The sequence below is a fragment of the Podarcis gaigeae genome (assembly GCF_964106915.1).
Source record: "Podarcis gaigeae genome assembly, chromosome: 8".
NCBI lineage: Eukaryota > Metazoa > Chordata > Lepidosauria > Squamata > Lacertidae > Podarcis > Podarcis gaigeae.
Genome location: NC_139684.1, coordinates 83,154,803 through 83,178,647, shown reverse-complemented (window position 1 = coordinate 83,178,647; position 23,845 = coordinate 83,154,803). Strand labels below are relative to the sequence as shown.

Genomic DNA, 23,845 nt, shown 5'->3' with positions numbered 1-23,845 from the left:
CCCTGAAACCCACGAAACAAGCTGCCCCGCTGGCTACCCTGCCTTTCCGCCCATTCCTCCCGATTTGGTTCCTCCCTCCACCCCCCCTCTTTCCTGCTCCGACATGGCCCACTCCGATTTTGACGCATTGCAGGTGAGAGGCGACCAATGGTCGCGGCAGTCTCAGCCTGCGCTTGGCTCCCCAGCCAATGGGGGCGCGTGGCACAAGTGCGCCGTCACAATACTGTGTCCTTCCGATGGAAGGCGGTTCGAGGGAGGGGCGGACGAAGAGAAAAAGCGACGGCGGGCGGAGAAAAAAAAGAGAGAGGAAAAATAGTCCCCCTCTTCTTCACCCCACCCCACCCCGCAAAGAGGAGGGAAAGTGGGCGGGGCTTGCGCGGCGGCCGAGAGCAGCTCAGACGCGCTGAATGCGGGGAGAAGGAAGGGGGCGGGGCGCTTCCCTGGCGGCCGTTGGCGGAGGGATCCCTCTCGCGCCGTGTGTGTGCGTGAGGCGGTCCGCAGCGGGTTCCGGCTAGTGCTGCTCCCACCTCCCTTCCCCACATCGCCGCCGCTGCCGCTGCTCCGCGAAGCCTCTCGACGCTCCAGCTGCTGTCGCCACCCGGACCCGGCCATGGTGAGGGGCGCGGGCGCCTGAGGGGTTAATTGAGGAAGGGGGGGTGGGGGCGAGGGGGGAAGGGGTTAATGGAGGGGGCCGAGGGTCTCTGAGGAGGGGGCCAGGTAAGTGCCCCATTGATTTTATTGTGTGTGGGGGGGGTGTTAATGGGGGGGCAGGGGAGAAATGGCGCCAGTGAAATGCTTGTGGGGGGGTGTGCAGAGTCAAATGGGGGGTATTTGGGGTGCGTGAAACGGTGGGGGTTCACCGCACTGCAGGGCACATGGGGGGGGGGGTCGGCGCGTGCAAGTCCTGGGTTGCAGATGGGGGAGCACTGGTTGGGGGAGGTTTTTTTTGGGGGGTGAGTGAATGGAGCTGGGGAGGAAACAGATGTGGGGAGGAGGGGGCAGTTTGAGCGCAGGGTTTTGGGGGTGCCAGCTTGACTGCAGGGGAGGTATTTTTGGGGGGAGGCTTAGGACGCCCTTCCTACGGAGTGAAGGGGGGGTGCAATGAGCATTTGGGGGCTGGGACGAGTGGGGCAGCGAGAGAGGCGAGACGGGGGGGGGTGGCTGATCTCATCCCCCCCCCCTTTCTCCTGAGCCTTCCTTGCGAAGAAGCACGAAGGGGAGAGGCGAAATGTGATAAGATGAGCAGTGTGTGTGCTGGGGGGGGGGTTGTTGATGCTTGATTGTGTGCTGGGGGGGGGGGGGTCCAGGGGGTGAGGCTGGGAAGAAAGCGCTGGCGTAAATTCTCAAGAAAGCTGGGAGGAAGTGCCCTGGATGCTGGGTTTTCCAGAATGGCTGGCTACCTGGTTCTTGGGCAATTGGGGCAAGGAGCAGGTGGCAGGGTTAATGGGAGTGGAGCCGAAACGCAGGGCTCTGCTCAGGTGTGGATGTGGTTTCAGGGAGCTTGGCTTTTGGGGTGGGAGGTGATGTGGGGGTGGGAGCACCACAGGTACTGAACAGAGGAGGTGATGGCAGCAGGGGCACTGGGCAGAAGGCCCACCTGGCTGGGGGATGTCATGGGGCAGGAGGGGCAGGGGTTGAAGAAGGGTGGCAGCCGAGTGTGCCAGCTGATCATCACAAGGCCTTTGGCAAGAAGCCATTGAGGATGTTTGGATCTGCCCTTCAGGAGTACTTTGGGTAGGGGTCTTGTTTCTGGAGATGTTCTCTTGGGTAACAGCGCTGTAAGGAGACATGATGGCTGCTGAATGATGTTGCTGAGAGTGGGACACTTGAGGGCCATGGGAAAAGGGCTGGAGGTGATTCGTTGAAGGGGATGTGTGGGAGATGGCATTTTGTAGCCCATTGTTCAGAAGCCGACAGACAATGAGCCTTTGTGGGAGGTGGCCATGTAGAGTATCTGGTGTGAGGTGAGTTAATGGTGGTAGAATTCGAGGAAGTGAACTGACAGGACCCGCAAAGGTCAGGCTGGTGTTTCTAGGAGTGGAAGATGTAATAGGCAGAAAAGATAGGGAGGGAAGCGTATTGAGAGAGCTTTATGATTTGAAGAGAGAATGCATGGAGTTGGTGGTCTTTTGAATGGTCTCCTCATAAGCTGTGTTGGGGCTGGAAATGGCGTGGCTGGGTTGCTGATGAGAATTCACTTTCCATCATCTAGAAGAGCAGAGAGGCTTGTCGTGGGGATGTAGGAGAACATGGGTGTGGATCCTGACAAATATATTTGAGCTGTCTTCTTAATGAAAGTTTTATTGCATGCATGTCCTTCTGTTCCATGAGGCTCCTGGTGGTCTGCTTTCCAGGTTACTGTTTAGCTGCAGCATCTGATGTTCTCATGCACTGGGCCTCAGAAGCCACTTTGATTTGCCTCAACAAGGAAATTGACCAACTCCTGACTCAAACAAAAGCATGGAAGTAACCAATCCATCCTGTGTCTCACCTCTGACTGGCTTTGGGGGGAAGTGGGGAAGCCATCCAACACGATAATTTGAAATGTAGTGGGGTAGTTCTGGTCTAATTGCCGCGTGACAAACTATTTGGCAAGAGAGAATAGTGTGAAGACTACTTTGTAGTCTGGTGATGAGGAGAGGGAATCCTGGGGACCTTAGGGATGCTTGGAGAGGAGCCATAGTTCAGTAATAGAGCCACATGCCTTGCATACAGAAGGACCCATGTTTTAGTCCCTGGCATCTCCCAGTAAGGCTGCAAGAGACTCCTGTCTGAAATTCTGGAGAGCCGCTGCTTGTCAGTGTAGACAGTACAGTAGCCCAGATGTAAAGCACAAGGTTTGGTGTCTCAGTATTACAGGGTCACTTGTCTGTGGGTGGGAAGAGCGCTCACAATGGAGAAAGAATGCCTTCAAAGAGCCACCCTCCTGTAATGAAGCCAGGGGTCCTTCTAGTTTTGATCTTCCTCTCCCTGCTACAGCTTCCGGCGCGTGGATGACGCACTAATTCCTTCAGTCCCTTGCTGGAGCCTCCCTCAGCCCGTTGCAATATAGAAGAGTGGCTTCCTGTTTGAGTCTGCATTTCCCTCTGGTGGCATGGCTTATCTACCAGAAGCTATTAGATTATTACTTTCATGCTGGCTGCTCTTGCCATGCTAACCTACTTTCCAGAGCATCTTTCCCTCAGGCCATCTAGATTGGCTACCCTGAAGGGCCACCATCTCTCTCTTTCTCCAGCAATTATTGAGATGTAGGCCATCTTAAGCAATGCTGAAAAGGCCAGTGAGATTTTTTTTTTGGGGGGGGGGATAGCATGATTTGATTGGGGAGGGGAATGAAGGCCAGGACTGTCCTTCCTTGATCTTACCACGGCCCTTGGTCTTCTGTCCTGTAGGGGTGCCATTATAAATGCCAAGCCACTTCTGAAGGCTGATTCTGAAGAGCAATGCAGTTCTTCTTGCTCTTTGCGTTTCCCTCTCGTCTAGCAGGCCCTGTGTAGCTTATGCGATCTGACAAGTTTAGACAGGGATGTCAGAGTTCAAGCTTTTGCCCTGAAGAAATCTTTGGCCAAGATGAAAGTCAGGTGGCTGTTCTGACCCCCTCCTGCCCTGTTGCCCCTAACAGTTTTGTGCCTGAGCTCAAAATGCGGATTTTTTCCTCTCTTGGCTGGCATGTGGGTGGTCCCACCCACCCTTTCCTGCATTGATGTGACCCTTTGTGGTGCAGTGTATTAAAACCTTCCCCAGATCCTCACTCTCTGTCACTGCATTGGAAGTGCTTTATCATCCTTGTTTCCTTTTCTGACAGTAGAGGGCTCCTAAGTCCACTGCAGTCTGTTTAACTGAGCCCCTGTTAATCCGGGGTAGCATTAGTTTCTCTGCAAAAATACCTCCAGCTCTAAAGCCTAAATGGGTCCGTCACCCCCAGAATGTGGGGCGTGGGGCGGGCTTCATATGGCTGCATCTGGACTTTCATTGGGGGCTTTCCTTCTTCTCCCCCTCCCCCAGCGGACTTCGCCCTTCTGCATGTTGCACCCTTGGCAGTCCTTGGTGATATCTGCATTTTGCAAGGAGCGACTCTCAGGCGGTATCAGGTTTGCCTTGTATCTTCTGCTCTGGCTCTCGCTGGGACTGCAGTGAAGGCTGGAGTCCAAGCAATCCTCGTGTTTTGCAGCTCTTACTTCCAAAAGCACTGAAGTAGAAGGTTAAAACTCCTTTTTTTAAAACAAGTGCACCGTAATGGGTGTGAGCTGCAGGCTGCTTCTTAGCCAACGCAGAAGCACGATGGAATGGTGCAGCCAACTTCAGCAAGGCCAGACAAGGGGGAATGCGGCAGAGATGCTCTTGTCCAGGATGTCAGAAGTCCCATGATGTGGTAATACAAAGGTGGAAATGTGCCTCACTTCCCCTTGGAATCCACTTTACTCAGTACCTGTACACTGCTGATAAACACCCTTGCTTCTCCTTAGGCCAAGATAATTTGCATTTCTATTCCCACCATTCTTCTGAGATATTAATCATTCTCACCACAATGCTGTGACATAAGGTAGGCTCAGTTATTAACTTGCCTATGGTCACCCATTAAGTGCCATGGCTGATTAAGGATTTGAACCAGTGTCTTCCTGATTCAGTTCTAAAGCTTTGCCCTTGTCATCCCAGAGCCCTACATTTCTGCAATAACATTCAGCCAGAAAACTGCCTTCTGAATGTTGCCTTATTTTAAGGAAGAAGAATACTGGTTAGGTTCAGCCATTGAATGCTTAGGTCGACTCGTGGATCCCAACAGAAATCAGTCTGCAGTGTTGCACTGTCTGTCCTTTTTTTTTATCCTGCCTTTCCTCCATTCTGGGGCAGCTTAGCATAAGCCCAAAGGCAAAGCATTAATACGGTGCAAATAAAGCATCAATAAAATCACAAATTTGCAATATAAATACAATGAAACAGCATTATCTGTGTCTAAAGGCATGCCATTTTGGGTTTCATTTCTGAAAGCACTGTAAATGGGAAACGGGAAGAAATCATTGCTTTGAGATCCTTTTCCAGTTCTGTTACTTCTGGCTGTGTAAATGGCCACCACCATATCTTGTGGCAGTGAATTCTATACTTGATGGTCAAACTAGCTAATGACCCCACCCCTGTGGCTTTTTTTCAGTCCTTCCTGCATGAATCAGCTGGCACTGTTGGTCTCTGTCTGCACCTTTTGCTGTGCATCTGCTTTCTGGTCATGATACACTGTGGCTTAGATTGCAGAACCTGACTTGTGAGAGGCCAACGGGTGGGTGGGTGCTGCCACTGCTCCTGAAACTGGCATGGCTTCAAGGGCCTTTTGGTGCCTCCTGTAAACATAGGCATGCTTCAGAAGGGGGCTGGGCGTGTCTAGCTCAGAGCAAAGGTTGGGGGAAGTGGGCTTGAGAGTGTTAGGCTTAACTTCTGTGGTATTTCAGCAGATGCTGTAAGTTACTTGATGAAGAATCCAGCCACCTTTTTAAAAAAAAATCCTTCTGACTTGCTCTTAATTATTTATTTGCTCCTTCCTGACAATTTTTGAAAGCCAGCAGAAAGAGGAAGGAGAATGTTATTTCACCAGGGTCATCCCTTTAAAGAGGCCACAATCCTCTGGGTCAGTGCTCAGCAAAGCAGGCATAGATTGGCTGTTGAGGGGTTTAATGAAGCGGGCTAACCGGTGAGCTTCAGGACCCACCTATCCTGCTCTGAAACATTTAGGTTTCTCCACGTGACTTAAAATCGTAGCACTGTAGAGTTGAAAGGGACCACGAGGGTCATTTAGGAGAACCCCCTGCAATGCAGCAATCTTTTGCCCTGCTTGTTCCAATGATGCAGCTGTCGCTATCCACCTGCAGTTCTTCTGCATTGTGCCATATTATGGGGGATGTGCATAGCTCCAGGTTTAAGATTTCTTGGTGAGAGCCAGGGTGAAGGAAGGCAGCAGTGACAACCGTAGGGAGGAAGCAATAGGATGATGGACAGGCTTACGAGGCCATGGCCCGCCCTGGTATGAGGAGTGGTGTGCTTGGAAGCCCCTTCTCACCGTCTGTGGATTGGGCTGCTGCTACAATCTCAGCTCTGTAGCCCTGAATTGCAGAACTGAGGCTGGGGGTTAAGCCCAATGCAGCCACATATAGCAGGTTGGCAGCAGGAGACCCTTTGGATACTGCAGGTGGACTGCATCCAGCTTGGTAGGTCACAAGGTGTGCAAACCTGAGCTGGGGGCTTACAGGTAATGTGGAAAATGGCATGGGCTCTGCTGCTTCCCCACCAGGGAGGCTGATAAAAGATGTAGAGAGGTTTGACTTGGGATGACTCTTCATTTTATGTGTGTTTTTCTCTCTCACTTCTTTCAGGCTGACCAACTTACCGAAGAGCAGATTGCAGGTGAGTCCTCAGCATATGGTGGCAGTAAATATTAACTCGGCTGGCACTAAATTGATCTGCACCTTGAGGGAAGATGAGCAGTACATCCCCTTGTCTACTGGCTTTGAAGCTGGGTTAACTACTGCTCAAACTGAGCCAGAATGCACATGGTGAGGGGCAGCTTGTGAGCTTCTTTGCAGAGAAGGAGGGTCCCCCCCCCCCCCCCCGGTAGTCCTTAAAGTGCAGAATCCTTACTACAGTTCCTTTAGGAGAGATAATTTCCCCATCTGCTGGGTTTGGGTGGTGGTGTGAGGGCAAGGCCACAAAAGATCAAAACAAATCCCTGGGAAAATGTGAACAGGCTTGTGCTGCCCCCAGCGTTTTAGGCACTTGGGATTTCAAATACATCACCAGGCTCCCTTGGTTCCTCTCTCTCCCAAGTCTTTGGAATGGGGCTGGCTAGACTTCCAGGATAATCACTGGTTGCAAGTGCATGATCTCTATGTAGCTTACATCAACCCTGCTCCCCCCTGCAGAATTCAAGGAAGCCTTCTCCCTCTTCGACAAGGACGGAGATGGCACCATCACCACCAAGGAGCTTGGCACTGTGATGAGGTCTCTGGGTCAGAACCCCACCGAGGCAGAACTGCAAGACATGATCAATGAAGTTGATGCTGATGGTAAGTAGCCCCAGCACTAAGGGGGCCTGGGCAGAGTAAGTGATCCAAAACCCATGGCTTCTGCCAGTACTTTATGTAGAAATTCAGCGGGAGTTGCTTAGATTGGGGAGCAAGCTTTATTCTTGGCGGACAAGAGGAACAGTTTACCACTTACTCACTGAGCTTCTCTGACTCCTGTGCTCAGACATCCACCCACCCCTGCTGTTTCCCTGCCTTTTGTGACTGAGAGGCAAGTTAAGAGGTAGAAGCGAGAGGAATATTGATTTATTTGATCTTGCCAGACTGACGTAGACTGACCTGTGTATTAAGTTGCCAGTGAATGCAATGGTGGGGACTAGTTCTGATGGGATACTAGCTGACAGTGGAGTGGGGGATGGGTCAAGGCTTGTGAAGGAACCAGAAAGCCAATAGTTGTTGTAGTAGTAATAGCAATAATTGGAAATAGCACCCTATTTCCTTCCAGGGATAACAGAAGGGTGCAACATGAATGTCTTGAAAATACCACTCACTTTCTTCAGTGTATATATTGCCTTCCAAGTTGCACTGTCCAAGATGCTTAAAAAAAAACAAAATACCAGCAGTTGGGTAACGCCTGCAGCATCTTGAGATATTCTTTGTGATTGCTTCACAGGCAGACCATTTAGCAGGCACTAGTTTCAGTGCTGGGGTGTGGAACTCCTTTTGTGCCATAATGTGTCCAACTCCAACACATTCCACCAGCTAGTTAGGTTCCCTCCAAGCGGGGCTTCAGTCTTCCGGGGCTGGCTTTGTCCTAGGGTGGCTATTTGAGATTGGCCTCAGCATCCCAGTCTTCAGCTGCATTCGTTTCTGCTGGCTTCATCTTACTGGTGCTCATTTCTGATTTCAGGGAACGGCACAATTGACTTCCCAGAGTTCTTGACCATGATGGCAAGGAAGATGAAGGACACAGACAGCGAGGAGGAGATCCGAGAGGCTTTCAGAGTGTTTGATAAGGTGAGGAAGTTGAGAAGGACCACCCGCCTTGTGGAGGGGAGGGAAGAGAGTGGACAGAATACTGCCATGCATCCCCATATACTCTCAGGGAGAATGGCAAGGAAACAGCAGTGTCCTCTTCCCTTAATCTGGAGCATACAGAATGGAGAAGGAAACACCATCTGCCAGGATAAAAGTGGAAGGTGCTGCCTTGCTGTGCTGCTCCCTGCTAAACTGATTCCTTTGCTTCCAGGATGGGAATGGCTACATTAGCGCAGCAGAGTTACGCCACGTGATGACAAACCTAGGGGAGAAGCTCACTGACGAGGAGGTGGACGAAATGATAAGGGAGGCAGATATTGATGGGGACGGGCAGGTCAACTATGAAGGTGAGTCGGGGATGGGATCAGCATCTTGCCTGCTGCCGTTTTGGCAGCCAGAACGCTGCATGAAAGAATTGAGGTTCTGCTTTGGCAGAGGGTCTCTAAAGAACTGTATGGGCCCTCTTCTGGTTTTCGAGGGCCGTAATTGTGTCACAGACTTCAGCCATCTGGGTGGCGTGGAAGCACCGTAACCATTTTTACATATCTTGTTGAGGGGGAGATGCCTTGGATTATACATGTATCACACTTCACTTTTGAGCTGTGTGGAAATAACCTCAAATTTAATACTCCCAAGTCCGCCAGTGAGGTCCACATATATGCAAAACGTATTCAAAGGCTTTGAAGTTTGCTTTTTTTATAGGCCTTGGCTGGATAGAACCAGGGCTTTCTTAGCCCTTCCCGTCAAATCTTGATGGTACTATTCTGGGGACTTTTCTTTGCTTCTTGAAGCCTACGGTACTCTTCACACATTGTTCAATATAGCAGGGTACACATTAAGGTCGTGTTTAGTGATGGGGGTACCGTTGACTTCCCCTCTGGTAGTTTTCTCTGGATGAAGGCATTATGAGAGTGGAGCAGATACAGTTCATAGCATTATCACAGCTCTGTTTGCTTTTATCTTTTGAAAACTACATCGAGTGTAAAAGTCGAATTATGTCAAGCCAAAACAACTGTGACTGCTGACTGGGCTGATGTCTAGGGAGCTTTTCGATTAGGTGGTTTCAAGTCTTCCAGCTTCAAAGGGTGTACTGACTTCGCTTCCTTACACTGTGTCTCTTGCAGAGTTTGTGCAGATGATGACTGCAAAGTGAAGCCCGCAGAGTGGGTGGCTGGCAATGCCCATTCTCCTTCGATACTTTTCTCCAACACACTCTCTCTACTTAAGTAACCTGGTTCTCTAAGCAAAACAATCGGCTGTGGAATAAATCTGACCAAGCAATTAAAAAGAAAAAAAAGAAACTCCCCAAGCTGCATGATTGCACTCATCTCTCCCTCCTTCTTCTTGCTCTCCCTCCTTCCCCCTCCCCGCCTTTCCTTCCTTCCACCTCTTCTGGTGCATCCCCCCCAAAAAACCTCCCCGAGAACCTCCAACCTTGTGGATGTCTTTTGTTTCCATCGGGTCTTCTGTTCTGCAGCCAGAGCTGGCCTGTCTCCCAGGGCGCAGATTCTTTCTCTTTCTTTCAAGAATCCACACGATGGGGGTGGAGAGAGCGCAAAAACCTTCTTAATCGTGTTGCATGTGTCTGGCACTGTGGTCGTGCACATTGACATGGCGGTTGCCACTGAAGGTCTTGCCCCAGGGAACACCGAGGAGGGGTACAAGGAGGAAACGGGGTTGTTGTTTTCCCCCCCCCTTCGTTTTCGTGGGAGGGGGGGCGCTATCCCACTGCCGGGGTGCCTGTGGCTGAAGGCGGATTCCAGAGAGCTCCGTCAGCATGATGTGGGGAGAAGAGGCTGTTAAAAAGAGGGGGAGGGGGGAGCGTCCGACAACTGTCCGATTGGCTCTTTAAAGAAAAAAGAAAAGAAAAAAAAACACACGCAAAACCGAACCAACCGCCCATAATTTTAACTTCTGTCTTTGTTCTTAACCTTCTTGTATAAATTGTAAATGTCCTTACAGTTTCCAAAGCATTGTGTCCAGACATTGGAGCTGCTATGTAAATACCTGATGCTACAGGCCCCTTTTGCGGGGGGGGGGGTGTCGCCCCGCGTATGGCGATGGCGAATGCTTTTGATTGGCAGCTTGAGGGGTTGGGGGGGGGGAGGCGTCGGAACGGAACCGCAATAAAACAGTGAAGCCGCTGCTGAGTGAATGCCAACTGCGCCAGAACGCCCTCTTCTCCCTCCCTCCCCCCCACCTTCCTCATGCGACGCTTCATTTTTTTCGTAGTGGCTCTCTCAGTTTTAACGCTTGTGCCGCACCTTTGGCTTCAGTGTCTGTGCTCTTTTAATGTTGCTTCCTTAACTCCGCCCGTCCCCACCCGCCCCCCCTTCCCTCACGGGAAAACAGCATGGGCCGCAAACTTGCTTCTCTTTACTTTTTTTCACTTTTATTTTTTAATCCAAAAAAAAAAAAAATAAATAAATAAAGAAGAAGAGAAAAAAAAAACCAGTTTTGGAGGGGGAATCGAAACAGAGCTGCAGAATTTCCCTGAAACCAGGTGAAAGAAGAGTGCTTTGCGCAGTCCGTGGCGGATTTGACCACGCCCCCTCTTATTATTATTTCCTGTCTTCTGCACTCCTGTGTCGAGCAGAGGTGGAGGGATCTCACCTGAGAACTTAGGCAGGGGGCGTGGGGAAGGTTGGAGCAAGAATGTCTTTGAAAGCAGGTGGTGTTGTGTTCAGTTCAAGCTGTGAAAATAAAATTATATCAATGTTTTCCAATAAAATGCAGTGACTACCTGAAATGGCTGTGGTTGTTTGGTATTCCCTGCCCCCTTAACTGGACCGCCTCGTTCAGTTGTTTTGTTTCACAGTTGCTGGAACAGCTTAAGATGTGAGTGTCTCTTTTCCCCATGGGCGAATGCAGCAAATTCCCCTTGGGGAAACTTTTTGAAAACAAATTAAATTGGTAAGAGCTTTCCTCTGAAGGTTGTAATCGCTGAGCCACTTCCATGGGCTTCTGGTATAAGCTTGGAGCTACTTGCGTTGGAAAGCATCATTGACTTAATTGCTTTGAGCAGAAGCAGCCGCGTTCTGTCTTTATGTTGCTCCCATTGATCCTGGGTGGGCAAAAGAAGGAAATGGAGGACAAGGGAGCCAAAAGTATATCTGAAGGAGCGTTTCTACCCCCATCGTTCCGCCCGGACACTGAGGTCCAGCTCCGAGGGCCTTCTGCCGGTTCCCTCACTGCGAGAGGCCAAGTTACAGGGAACCAGGCAGAGGGCCTTCTCAGTAGTGGCACCTGCCCTGTGGAACGCCCTCCCATCAGATGTCAAAGCGGTAAACATCTACCTGACATTCAGAAGACATCTGAAGGCAGCCCTGTTCAGGGAAGTTTTTAATATGTGTATCTTTCATCTTTGTTGGAAGCCGCCCAGAGTGGCTGGGGAGACCCAGCCAGATGGGCGGGGTACAAATAATAAATTATTATTATTATTATTATTATTATTATTATTATTATTATTATTATTAAAGGAGGGTAAGGAGATAGCAAAGGAAGCTGAATGAATTCTTTGCCTCTCTCTTCACAACCAAAGATACAGGCAGATCCCAGTACCTAAACCTAACCTTTGCAGGAGGCGGGTCTAAGGAACTGGGGCAGATAGTTGTGATGAGAAATGATTCTCTAAGCCTAGTAGGCAACATGGAAATTGACAAATAGAAATAGAAATACTTTATTGTTCACTGTACCACTTGTTTGGATGGTTGGATAGTGCTGTCGAAGCTACCAGCGTGAGTTTAACCAAGCTGCGTGAGGTGGTGGAAGACAGGAGTGCCTGGCGTGCTCTGGTCCATGGGGTCGCAAAGAGTAGGACACGACTAAACAACAACAACCACTTGTTTATAGTAAGATTAATCACTGTGTCCAGATAGCATATACCCGAGAGTTATGAAAGAACTCAAATGTGAAATTGCTGATCTTCTGTCTAAAGTATATAACTTGTCTCCTCCATTCTTACCAATGTAACACTAGTTGTAACACTAGTAACTAATGTAACACTAGTTGTTTTTAAAGGATGCAGGGGGAATGCTGTTAGCATACTGTCTGCCCCAAGAAAACTGGTGGAAAGATAAAATAGCCAAACATAGAGAACAAGCCTCGCTCAAGCAGAGCCAGCATGCTTCTGCAAGGGAAAATCTTGTCTCGCAAATCTATTGGAGTTCATTGACAGTGTCAACAAATATATGGGTATAGATTGGTTAACACAGTGTACTTGGACATTCAAAAGCATTTTGACAAAGTACCTTATCAAAGACCCCTGAGTAAGCTTAGCGGTCAAGGAATAAGAGGAGAGGTCCTTTTATGGATCAGGAATTGGCTAAGTTGCAGGAAGTAGAGTTGGAACAAATAGACAATGGGGAGAAGTGGAAAGGATCAGTATTGGTACTTGTGCTATTTAACTTCTTCATAAATGATCTAAAGGAGTGAGCAGTTAGGTGGCCAAGTTTGCAAATGATATTAAATGGTTCTGGGTCATTAAAGCAAAAGAGATTGCAAAGAACTTCAGGAGGACCTCCCAAAGCTGAGTGAATGGGCGGTAAAATGGCAAATGCAATCCAAGGTAAACAAGTGTAAAGTGATAAAATACCGGAGCACAAAATATTAATTTCATAGGCTCATGGGGTCTGAATTGGCAGTGATCACAAATAAAAATTTGGGGTTGAAGTAGGCAGCTTGATGAAGCACTGACCCAGTGCCTGGCAGCTGAGGCAATTTCCATGGTATGGGCCATTAAGAAAATGAATTGAAAATAAAATGGTTGATATAATGTCCTAACAAACTTCTATGGTGCAGCTGCATTTGGAATACTGTATGTGTTTCTGGTCACCTCACCTCAAGTAGGATATTGAAGAATTGGAAACTGTTCAGAAAACTGCAAGAGAAAGGAAGGAAGGAAGGAAGGAAGGAAGGAAAAGGGAAAAAAGGAAAAGGAAAAAAGGGAGGAAGAAAGGTTGCAGCGTTCAGGACTTTTAGTTAAGACAAAAGGTGAGTTAGAGTGGACAGGATAGAAGTTTATGACATAGAATCATAGAGTTGGAAGAGACCACAAGGGCCATCGAGTCCAACCCCCTGCCAAGCAGGAAACACCATCAGAGCACTCCTGACATATGGTTGTCAAGCCTCTGCTTAAAGACCTCCAAAGAAGGAGACTCCACCACACTCCTTGGCAGCAAATTCCACTTTTGTGGAATTTGTGGGTTAAACCACAAATTCCACATAATAATACATGGCATGGAGAAAGTGCATAAATAAAAGTATTTCCCATTCATAACACTGCAACTGATTGACCTCCAACGAGACTGAACGTTGGAAAATTCAGAACAGATACAACAATTTCTTCTCTACGCGTAGTAGGAGCTATGGAACCCATTCGCTTAGGAGACAATGATGGCCACCAACTTGGATGGCTTCAAAAGAGGATTCAACAAATTTGTGATGGAGAGGGCTATAACTTCTCCGGTAGCTTTGATGGCTTTGCTGTGCTTCCACAGCTGGATGTAATTGCTTCCAAATTATACTTTCTGGAAGCCACAAGAGGGGAGAATTGCTCTTGTTCTCAGATCCTGCCTTTGAGGGTTTTCTACAGGCAACTGGTTGGCCATACTGAGAACAGGATGCTGGACTAGATGGCCATTGGCCTGATCCTGCAGTCATTTGTGTGTGCCTGTGTGTGTCTGCATACGCTTAGCAGCGGATGAGCCAGTCCAATTTGCATTTCAGTGCAACATTGTCTGCAAGACCTAGCTAGAGCTGTGCTGGCTGCGTACGATGGGAACTGGAACTCTCTTTAACATCTGGAGCACACCATGTTGGGGGCAGCTGCCGAAGAGAGTTGATCTGCGGCCTGCGCTCTTACATTCTACACTAGCTGCCAAAACCCTGCCCCACTGGCCACCCAGTTCCTCTTGCATGCAATATTTATTTACAGTATTTATAGGCTGCCCTAGAACACAAGTCCTCTTGGTGGTTGTCAACAAGAAGAGAAATTAAAATCCGGGAACAGTCAGAGCAGCCAGAAACACAGGATAGAAACACTTAAATCTGCAGCTGTTAAAAGTATAGCGTGCACTTGGGGGGGGGGGTTCTAATGCTAGTGGTTTTTGCTAGTTGCAAGAGCGGAAGATGACACCCTCTGCTGTGGAACATGGCAAAGACCTCTCTTAAAGTTGAGTTCTCAGAAATACGGGTATTTGGTTACAGCTGCTCGACTGACGCCAACTTTTTTGCTCATAGGGGGTCAGCCATGAGCTGCTTCGAGGCAGAATCCCAGCCGCCCTGGATCAATAATAATAATAATTGTTGTTATTATTATTATTATTATTATTATTATTATTATTATTATTATTATTATTATTTATACCCCGCCCATCTGGCTGGGCTTCCCCAGCCACTCTGGGCGGCTTCCAGCAATATATTAAAATACTGTAATACATCAAACATTAAAGCTTCCCTAAACAGGGCAGCCTTCAGATGTCTTCTAAAAGTCTGGTAGTTGTTCTCTTTGACATCTGGTGGTAGGGCATTCCACATCTGGTGGTAGGGTGTTCCACAGGGCGGGTGCCACTCCTGAGAAGGCCCTCTGCCTGGTTCCCTGTAACTTGGCTTCTTGCAGTGAGGGAACCGCCAAAAGGCCCGCCCTCAGTGCTGGACCTCAGTGTCCAGGTAGAACGATGGGGGTGGAGACGCTCCTTCAGATATACTGGACCGAGGCCGTTTAGGGCTTTAAATGTCAGCACCAACACTGGGAGCCAGTGTAGGTCTTTCAAGACCGGTGTTATGTGGTCTCGACGGCCGCTCCCAGTCACCAGTCTGGCTGCCACATTGTGGATTGGTTGTAGTTTCCAGGTCACCTTCAAAGGTAGCCCCACGAAGAGTGCATGGCAGTAGTCCAAGTAGGAGATAACCAGAGCATGCACCACTCTGGTAAGGCAGTCTGCAGGCAGATAGGGTCTCAGCCTGCGTAGCAGATGGAGCTGGTAAACAGCTACCCTGGACTCAGAATTGACCTGCGCCTCCATGGACATCTGTGAGTCCAAAATGACTCCCAGGCTGCGCACCTGGTCCTTCAAGGGCACAGTTACCCCATTCAGAACCAGGGAGTCCCCCACCCCTGCCCACCCCCTGTCCCCCCAAAACAGTACTTCTGTCTTGTCAGGATTCAACCTCAATCTGTTAGCCGCCATCCATCCTCCAACCACCTCCAGGCACTCACACAGGACCTTCACCGCCTTCACTGGTTCTGATTTGAAAGAGAGTTGCATCCATTCATTGCACTTAAACCCCACTTATGTCCTGGTCCGGGGGGGGGGGTTACCGTGCGGCGTGGTCCGTGTCGGTCCAAGGCTGAAGCGGGGTCCAAGGCAGGGAGTCGGGTGAGGTAAGGAAAGCAGGACAGGGTGCCGGCAGGAATAGGTAACCAACGATGCTGCTCCCGCAACCTGAGACTGGGCGGGCTGACCTTTATCTCCTCTGAGGCATAGGGCAGCCCCGGTCCACAGTTGACTCGCCTCTCCTTGCCTGGAAGCGAGCTCTCCGTCTTCCTGCCCTGAGCCTCTGCAGCTCAGGAGAGGCTGGAGGGTTACTGGACCCAGAGGCAACCCCACCTTCCCCTGACAGGGCTGGGAGAGGAGCACCTGCAGGCAATGGGTCCTCCATCACCTCCGGAGCCAGAGCGGATTCAGCTGGTGTCTGCTCCTGAGGATCCAGCACAGGTGAGGGCCCTTCAGGTTCAAGCCCCAACCCCGGCTCAGCTGGTTCTGGAGGCGGGGATTCCTGTGCAGGCTGGGGTTCCTCAGGTTCAGCCTCTGAATCCGATTCCCAGGCCATCACAACTTAGCTGGAGGTGTCCGAAAGCTGCTCTAACCACTTCACCATCCAGGTTCTCTTGGGATCAAGTTTAAGCGTTCCTATACTTTTATTCACATACACACCCATCCTTGCTGGAGCCCTGTGTTCTGTTGCTAAGGTGGATTCGTCTCCCAACTGGAATGGGTGCTGAGATGCAATGGGAAGCCGTCTCTTGAGAGAAGTTAAGATGATGCCATCTCAAAGATGCAACGGATTGACTTGCCTTGGAAGATGCTCTTTGGAAGGAGGTGGGGTCAGACCAGTGACTCTCAAAGCCTCCTTTGATGGTACCCTCTTGTGAGAGCCCCTGAGGTTCTTTCAGCACACTTCTCAGTTGTATCCTTGGCAAGCCTAAGTCAGGGCGATGTCTTTGCTGCTCCCCCTTTTTAGTGATTTGGTGTTTTCAAACATGGGGCCCCCTAGATCAGCGTTCCTCAAACTTGGGTTTCCAAATGTTGTTGGACTACAGTTCCCATCATCCCTGGCCATTGGCTAAGCTGGCTGGGGATGATGGGAGTTGTAGTCCAACCACAGCTGGGGACCCTAGGTTGAAGGGCTTTGCTCTGGATTCTGATTCCCATCAGCCCCAGGCTATATGGCCAATAGTCAGGGATGATGGGGTCTGTCTTGCGCTCAAAACACCTGTTGTGAAAATGAGGATTACAGTATTTAGAGATGGTTTCATTATGCAAACATCAAACTGGTGTAGGATAGAGCACAAGCAAACATTGGTAAGAATAGGATATGATAAATATAAATGCAACAGCGTCTAATAAATGATAACCTGTGGCTAGGTTCCTAGCCCTGAATTGTTTGGATCTAAAAATAAAAATAAAAATTTGGGTTCATCTCTCTCCTTCCTAAAGGTGATGGTTGCCTCTTTCACTTTTTCCAAGGACCAAGCATTTGCCAGCTCCGATCGTCCTCCTGAGATTCTAAATAGGTTATAGAGGTTGATGGGGAAAGCTGACTTTTTTCTTCTTCTTCAAAATAGCCATGGGCATCTCTGAAATCTCTGGCGTTTGCAGTTTGAAACAATGGGAGGGCAGATTTGGGAGCTCACTTGAAGACAAGCGGAACTGACTGCTGGCTGTGAAGTTGACGGGAGACAAAGCGTATCTGAATCTGCAACATCTCCTTGAGCACAGCAGAGGGAGCCAGCCGCCATGGGGAAATGGCTTCTTGAACAGGCTTTCCTACTTGGGAACTGTCGAAGCCCTGTCCTCTTTCCAGCTAGATCTCGCCTGCCTAATCTCATTTGTTAGGTACCTGCTAGGTGCAGACTATGTTCATTACATGGCTGCAGCTTCCATGCTTTCCCACCCAACCCTTTGCTTCTCCTGCCTTCTTAAGAGTAACCAAAAGCCTTCAGGCCAGCCAGGACCTCATTCATAGCTTCTGGACTCTGTGCCCATTTTACACACAATTTAAAAATCTGCTATGGCAACTCAATATCTTGCATGTAAGGGGGAACTTCAAAAATTAAGTGTGACTACACTGGGGTTGCTAACCTCTGCACCTCAAAAGCTTGGACCCTAACTTCCAAATAGCACCAGCCACTAGGCAATGGGACACAGGTGGCGCTGTGGGTTAAACCACAGAGCCTAGGACTTGCTGATCAGAAGGTCGGTGGTTCGAATCCCGCCGAGGGGTGAGCTCCTGTTGCTCGGTCCCAGCTCCTGCCAAGCTAGCAGTTCGATAGCACGCCAAAGTGCAAGTAGATAAATAGGTACCGCTCCGGCGGGAAGGTAAACGGCGTTTCCGTGCGCTGCTCTGGTTTACCAGAAGTGGCTTAGTCATGCTGGCCACATGACCTGGAAGCTGTACGCCAGCTCCCTCGGTCAATAAAGCGAGATGAGCGCTACAACCCCTGAGTCGGCCATGACTGGACCTAATGATCAGGGGTCCCGTTACCTTTAAGATGGCTTTAGAAGAAGATCAGATAAATTCATGGAGAAGAATTTGTGGCAACATACCATGGATCATGAATCATAGAGTTGAAATGGACCCCTGTGGTCATTTAGTACAACATCCCTGCAATGCAGGAATCTCAACTAAAGCATCCCTAACAGATGGCCATCCGTTCCACTTTCAAAAAGCTCCTACTGTCAGAAAGTTCTTCCTGATGTTTGGTCGGAATCTCCTTTCTTGTAACTTGAAGCCATGAGTTCAAGTCCTACCCTCCGGAGCAAGAGAAAAGCTTGCTCCCTCATCCTTGTGCCAGCCCTCCTCTCTCTCTCTCTCTCTCCATTTAAAAAATATACTAGCAATTTCAACATAACAAATTATCAAACCATATAATCACATACATTATTTCCCCCTTCCCCCTTCCATCCCCCCTCCACCAGAGACTTCAATAGCAAAGGATGATGGGAATTGTAGTCCCACAACCCCGGATGGCTACAGGTCAGCCAGCCCAGATTGTGGCTGATGTTTGCTTTATTAACCACCTTCTAAACCATCATCTCAAGGTGAATCTCTGCAGAGAATGGATTGTGCCTCTGGGGGTGAAGTCAAACTACTGGAGAATCACCGCAAATGCTAGCTGCAGAGACAGGTAACTGCATTGATTTCACTGCATTTGTTGTTGTTGTTGTTGTTTAGTCGTTTAGTCGTGTCTGACTTTTCGTGACCCCCTGGACCAGAGCACGCCAGGCACTCCGGTCTTCCACTGCCTCCCGCAGTTTGGTCAAACTCATGCTGGTAGCTCCGAGAACACTGTCCCACCATCTCGTCCTCTGTCGTCCCCTTCTCTTTGTGCCCTCCATCTTTCCCAACATCAGGGTCTTTTCCAGGGAGTCTTCTCTTCTCATGAGGTGGCCAAAGTCTTGGAGCCTCAGCTTCAGGGTCTGTCCTTCCAGTGGGCACTCAGGGCTGATTTCCTTCAGAATGGAGAGGTTTGATCTTCTTGCAGTCCACGGGACTCTCAAGAGTCTCCTCCAACACCATAATTCAAAAGCATCAATTCTTTGGCGATCAGCCTTCTTTATGGTCCAGCTCTCACTTCCATACATCACTACTGGGAAAACCATGGCTTTAACTATATAGACCTTTGTTGGCAAGGTGATGTCTCTGCTTTTTAAGATGCTGTATTTGCCACATTAGCATCACCAAAGTGACCTCCCCGGGGCGCAAGCCTGAGCACTGTGTATGGGGGTCCTGGGCTGCCCAGACACAAGACCTGCCCCTGTCTTGGCCTCACTGTTGCGGCCAAATAAAAGAGCAAGACATTTGGCACCAGCTGGGCTGCAGGAGTTGGCAGAAGGAAGCATTCAAGGTGCCATCCAACTGCCTTAGGGACTCCATTCCAGACTTGTGTTGGGTTTACTCCTGAACCTTTTCTTCTAGCAAAGATAGCCCGCAAGGCAGCGGGTACAGTTTTTCCTCGAGGTTAATTCCTGAAGCCTTCTCATGAATGAGTATACAGTGGTACCTCGGGTTAAGAACTTAATTCGTTCTGGAGGTCTGTTCTTAACTTGAAACTGTTCTTAACCTGAGGTACCACTTTAGCTAATGGGGCCTCCCGCTGCTGCCGTGCCGCTAGTGCACGATTTCTGTTCTCATCCTGGGGCAAAGTTCTTAACCTGAAGCACTATTTATGGGTTAGCGGAGTCTGTAACCTGAAGCGTATGTAACCTGAGCTACCACTGTAGTTGCAAGGCGGCAGAACACACAAAATATGTTTTTTTTCCAAGCACAAAAACCATACATTTATAACAAAACTGAAAATCTACCAAGTAGACACTTGTGGTGGAGACCCATTTATCCAGCTGAGAAAGCCTGGAATGTCTTCAACTGTTTCTGGAAAGTGCAGAAAGCGGGTCGCTGTCTTATTTTGACAAGGATGCTATTCCACAGAACAGGGGCAACCACATTACAAGCCCTGCTCTGAGTGACTGCGAAGCAGGCTTCTGAGATCTTTACAGGGGAGAGCATAGCGATCTACTGGGTGCTAGAGTGTTGAACTAAGACGCACCCAGCCATGAGGCGCACTGGGTGTCCTTGGGCCGGTCACTGCCTCTCAGCCTCACCTTCCTCACAGGGTTGTTGTGGGGATTAAATGAGGAGGGGGAGAACCATGTGGGCCACTTTGAACTTCTTGGATGAGAAGGTGTGCTATGTTGTTGTTGTTGTTTAGTCATTTAGTCGTGTCCGACTCTTCGTGTCCCCCATGGACCAGAGCACGCCAGGTACTCCTGCCTTCCACTGCCTCCCGCAGTTTGGTCAAACTCATATTTGTAGCTTCGAGAACACTGTCCAACCATCTCATCCTCTGTCATTCCCTTCTCGTTGCGCCCTCCATCTTTCCCAACATCAGGGTCTTTTCCAGGGAGTCTTCTCTTCTCATGAGGTGGCCAAAGTCTTGGAGCCTCAGCTTCAGGATCTGTCCTTCCAGTGAGCACTCAGGGCTGATTTCCTTCCGAATGGAGAGGTTTGATCTTCTTGCAGTCCATGGGACTCTCAAGAGTCTCCTCCAGCACCATAATTCAAAATCATCCATTCTCTGGCGATCAGCCTTCTTTATGGTCCAGCTCTCACTTCCATACATCACTACTGGGAAAACCATAGCTTTAACTATACGGATCTTTGTTGGCAAGGTGATGTCTGCTTTTTAAGATGCTGTCTAGGTTTGTCATTGCTTTTCTCCCAAGAAAGGTGTGGTATAAATGCAGCCAATCAATAGAAGATAAGGTGGCCTTTCAAGTAACCTGGTCCTGAGCAGTATTGTGTCTTCTGTGTTAGCTCCAGCACCTTGAACTTTGTTCCATAGCTTCTGGTTGACATCAGACGTCCCCAGCTTGATGTCCCCCAGATGTTTTAAGACCACAGCTCCAACCTGTCCTATGGCAGATGGGAGTTGTATTCCAGCTGCGGAGGAGGGCGACCAAGATGATCAAAGGTCTGGAAACCAAACCATATGAGGAACAGTTGAAGGAGCCATGTTTAACTTGGAAAAGAGGAGACTGGGAGGAGATCATCTTCAAATATCTCAAGGGCTGTCACATGGAAGATGGAGAAAGCTTGTTTTCTCCTGCTCCAGAGGCTGGGACTCGAACCACAGGAAAGGAGATTCCGATTCAACTTCAGGAAGAACTGTCTAATGGTAATGTGATAGGAATTTTGAGGTCTTAGATATATGGCAATGTTCATAACCGCACGTACATAGATCAGCACAGGAAGACCGACCTGAAGCCATTTTGATTCCTAAACTGAGCAAATGTTTTCTCTGCAAGGTCAAAGTGGAAAAGCCTCCCCATTGTATTTTCCTTCACAAATCCTGTCTTAAGGATATGTCTGTGTTTCAATAGGGTGTGAGCCTGTGACATGGCCCAGGAACTAAGTATTCATCACTACAAAAGACTGGCCAGGCTCCCAAGGCAATCCAATCAAGTAACCTGCCAGACAGGAGATAAACAAGGACAGGAGAAAAACAACATTCAAATTTCTGTTTAGACCGCCTTTTTGTGATGTAGGTGTGATGTATCTGAGTGGTGGTCTTAGGTTACACCCCTTCTGTGATGTATGTATGATGTTTCTGGGGGTGGTCTTGATCTAGGTAAAGGTAAAGGTAAAGGTACCCCTGCCCGTACAGGCCAGTCTTGACAGACTCTGGGGTTGTGCGCCCATCTCACTTAAGAGGCCAGGGGCCAGCGCTGTCCGGAGACACTTCCGGGTCACGTGGCCAGCGTGACAAAGCTGCATCTGGCGAGCCAGAGCCGCACACGGAAACGCCGTTTACCTTCCCGCTGGTAAGCGGTCCCTATTTATCTACTTGCACCCGGAGGTGCTTTCGAACTGCTAGGTTGGCAGGCGCTGGGACCGAGCAGCGGGAGCGCACCCCGCCGCAGGGATTCGAACCGCCGACCTTTCGATCGGCAAGTCCTAGGCGCTGAGGCTTTAACCCACAGCGCCACCTGCGTCCCTGGTCTTGATCTACAGGGTGGCAATTTCAAAAGTCTTTATAAGGCCTTGCACACCATTTTTCTGGGTCCCTCCTCTCACCTGCAAGTGAGGGGAGCACCCTGTTGCAACAGATCAATAAAGATCAAGCCTACAGGCTGTTGTTTTGCTCCAAGTTATCCTGGTTGGTGTCTTTGTTTTTGTCCAAGGGAGCCCTCGGATTTTCCCGTTAACAGTAAAAGCTGTTCCAGAGTGGAATGGAGGTTGTGGATGGACGCTCATAGCTTGGAGGTTTTTAAGCAGATGTTGGATGGCCATCTGTCATGGATGCTTTAGCTGAGACTCCTGTATTGCAGTGGGTTGGATTAGATGACCGTTGGGGTCCCTTCCAGGTCTACGATTCTATAGTTGTCTGGAGGGTGCTAGGCTGGGGAAGCCTGATGTTGATAATTTGCTTCCGTCGGCTCCCTGGGAAGGAGGGAGGGATAAGTGTCAAGTGCGTGACATGCTGCCCTGCCTGGGTGCTGTGGTCTGTCTTTTGCTATCTCTGTGGGCTGTTCTGGTGGAAGTGGAAGAGCTGCTCCAAAAAGGGACAGCTGCAAAAAAAAGCAGAAATGGTTAAAGAAAGGTACACATTGTTGTAAATAAAAATATGCCCTTTTCCCTTATGGGGTATCCAAGAGCCCATATAGAGTCCTTACATAGGTTCCCTATTGGTAGGAGAAAAGAACAGAGGCCAACCAGAGAATATTGAGAAGCAAAGCAGCTAGTAAGCTTGATCTTTATTGATCTGTTGCAACAGGGTGCTCCCCTCACTCGCAGGAGAAGGAGGAGGACCCACAAAAATGCTGTGCAAGGGTTTATAAAGACTTTTGAAATTCCCATCCTCTAGATCAAGACCACCCTCAGAAACATTATGCATACATCACAGAAGGGGTGTAACCTAAGACCGTCCCTCAGATACATCCCACCTACATCACAGAAATTTTAATATTGTTTTTCTCCTGTTGTTGTTTATCTCCTGTCTAGCAGGTTACTTGATTGGATTGCCTGAGGAGCCTGGCCATTCTTTTGTAGTGGTAAAATACTTATTTCCTGGGCCAGGTCACAGGCTCACACCTTATTCAAACAGACATATCCTTGAGACAGGATTTGTGAGGAAAGAGACAATGGGGAGGCTTTTCCAGTTTAACCTTGCAGAGAAAGGATTTGGTCAGTTTAGGAATCAAAATGGTTCCAGGTTGGCCTTCCTGTGTTGATCTTTGTATGTGAAGTTATGAACATTACCATACATCTAAGACCATAAAATTCCTATCACAACATCTGACCTTAAGCAACCATGGCCACCATACTCTCCCTTACCTCCCCTGCATTGTAGCATGCTTGGATTTGTATATGCTAAGTGACTGTTTATATGTAGCTGTTTGTCCAGGCGGCAGCAAATTTAAGGCTTGCGGTCTTAGCCTGGGAGCAGCTGTATTCAGCACTCTCTCAAGAGGAAGTCCTCCCTCTTCAAATGGCTGTTGTGCGGTTCACTGTTTAATCGGAATGGTACAGCATGGAAACATCTGCGTTGGCTCTGGTTGAGGGTGAATGCAGGAACTGAGCACTTCTCAGGTAGAGCTGCCGCAGAACTGGGTGCTAAGACACAGCCACCCGTCGAAATGTGTGCTTCTCCTGATTTTGCAGTGCAGTCCTCCAGCCAAGAAGGGACGCGGGTGGCACTGTGGGTTAAACCACAGAGCCTAGGGCCTGCCGATCAGAAGGTCAGCGGTTCGAATCCCCGTGACGGGGCGGGCGCCTGTTGCTCGGTCCCAGCTCCTGCCAACCTAGCAGTTCGAAAGCACAAAGTGCAAGTAGATAAATAGGTACCGCTCCGGCGGGAAGGTAAACGGCATTTCCGTGTGCTGCTCTAGTTCGCCAGAAGCGGCTTAGTCATGCTGGCCACATGACCCGGAAACTGTACGCTGGCTCCCTCGGCCAATAAAGCGAGATGAGCGCCGCAACCCCAGAGTCGACCACGACTGGACCTCATGGTCAGGAGT

The 23,845-nt window shown here is 49.2% G+C and overlaps 1 protein-coding gene across 1 annotated transcript; it reads left to right on the top strand.

Annotated features, from left to right (window-relative positions):
- The first annotated feature begins 462 nt into the window (after positions 1 to 462).
- On the top strand, positions 463 to 10,794 carry CALM3 (calmodulin 3). The gene is made up of 6 exons (XM_083754442.1): positions 463 to 613; positions 6,360 to 6,390; positions 6,906 to 7,049; positions 7,918 to 8,024; positions 8,257 to 8,392; positions 9,170 to 10,794. Exons 1-6 carry the CDS (start codon positions 611 to 613, stop codon positions 9,196 to 9,198), a joined length of 450 nt encoding a protein of 149 aa, XP_083610568.1. The 5' UTR covers positions 463 to 610; the 3' UTR covers positions 9,199 to 10,794.
- Positions 10,795 to 23,845: the final 13,051 nt, after the last annotated feature.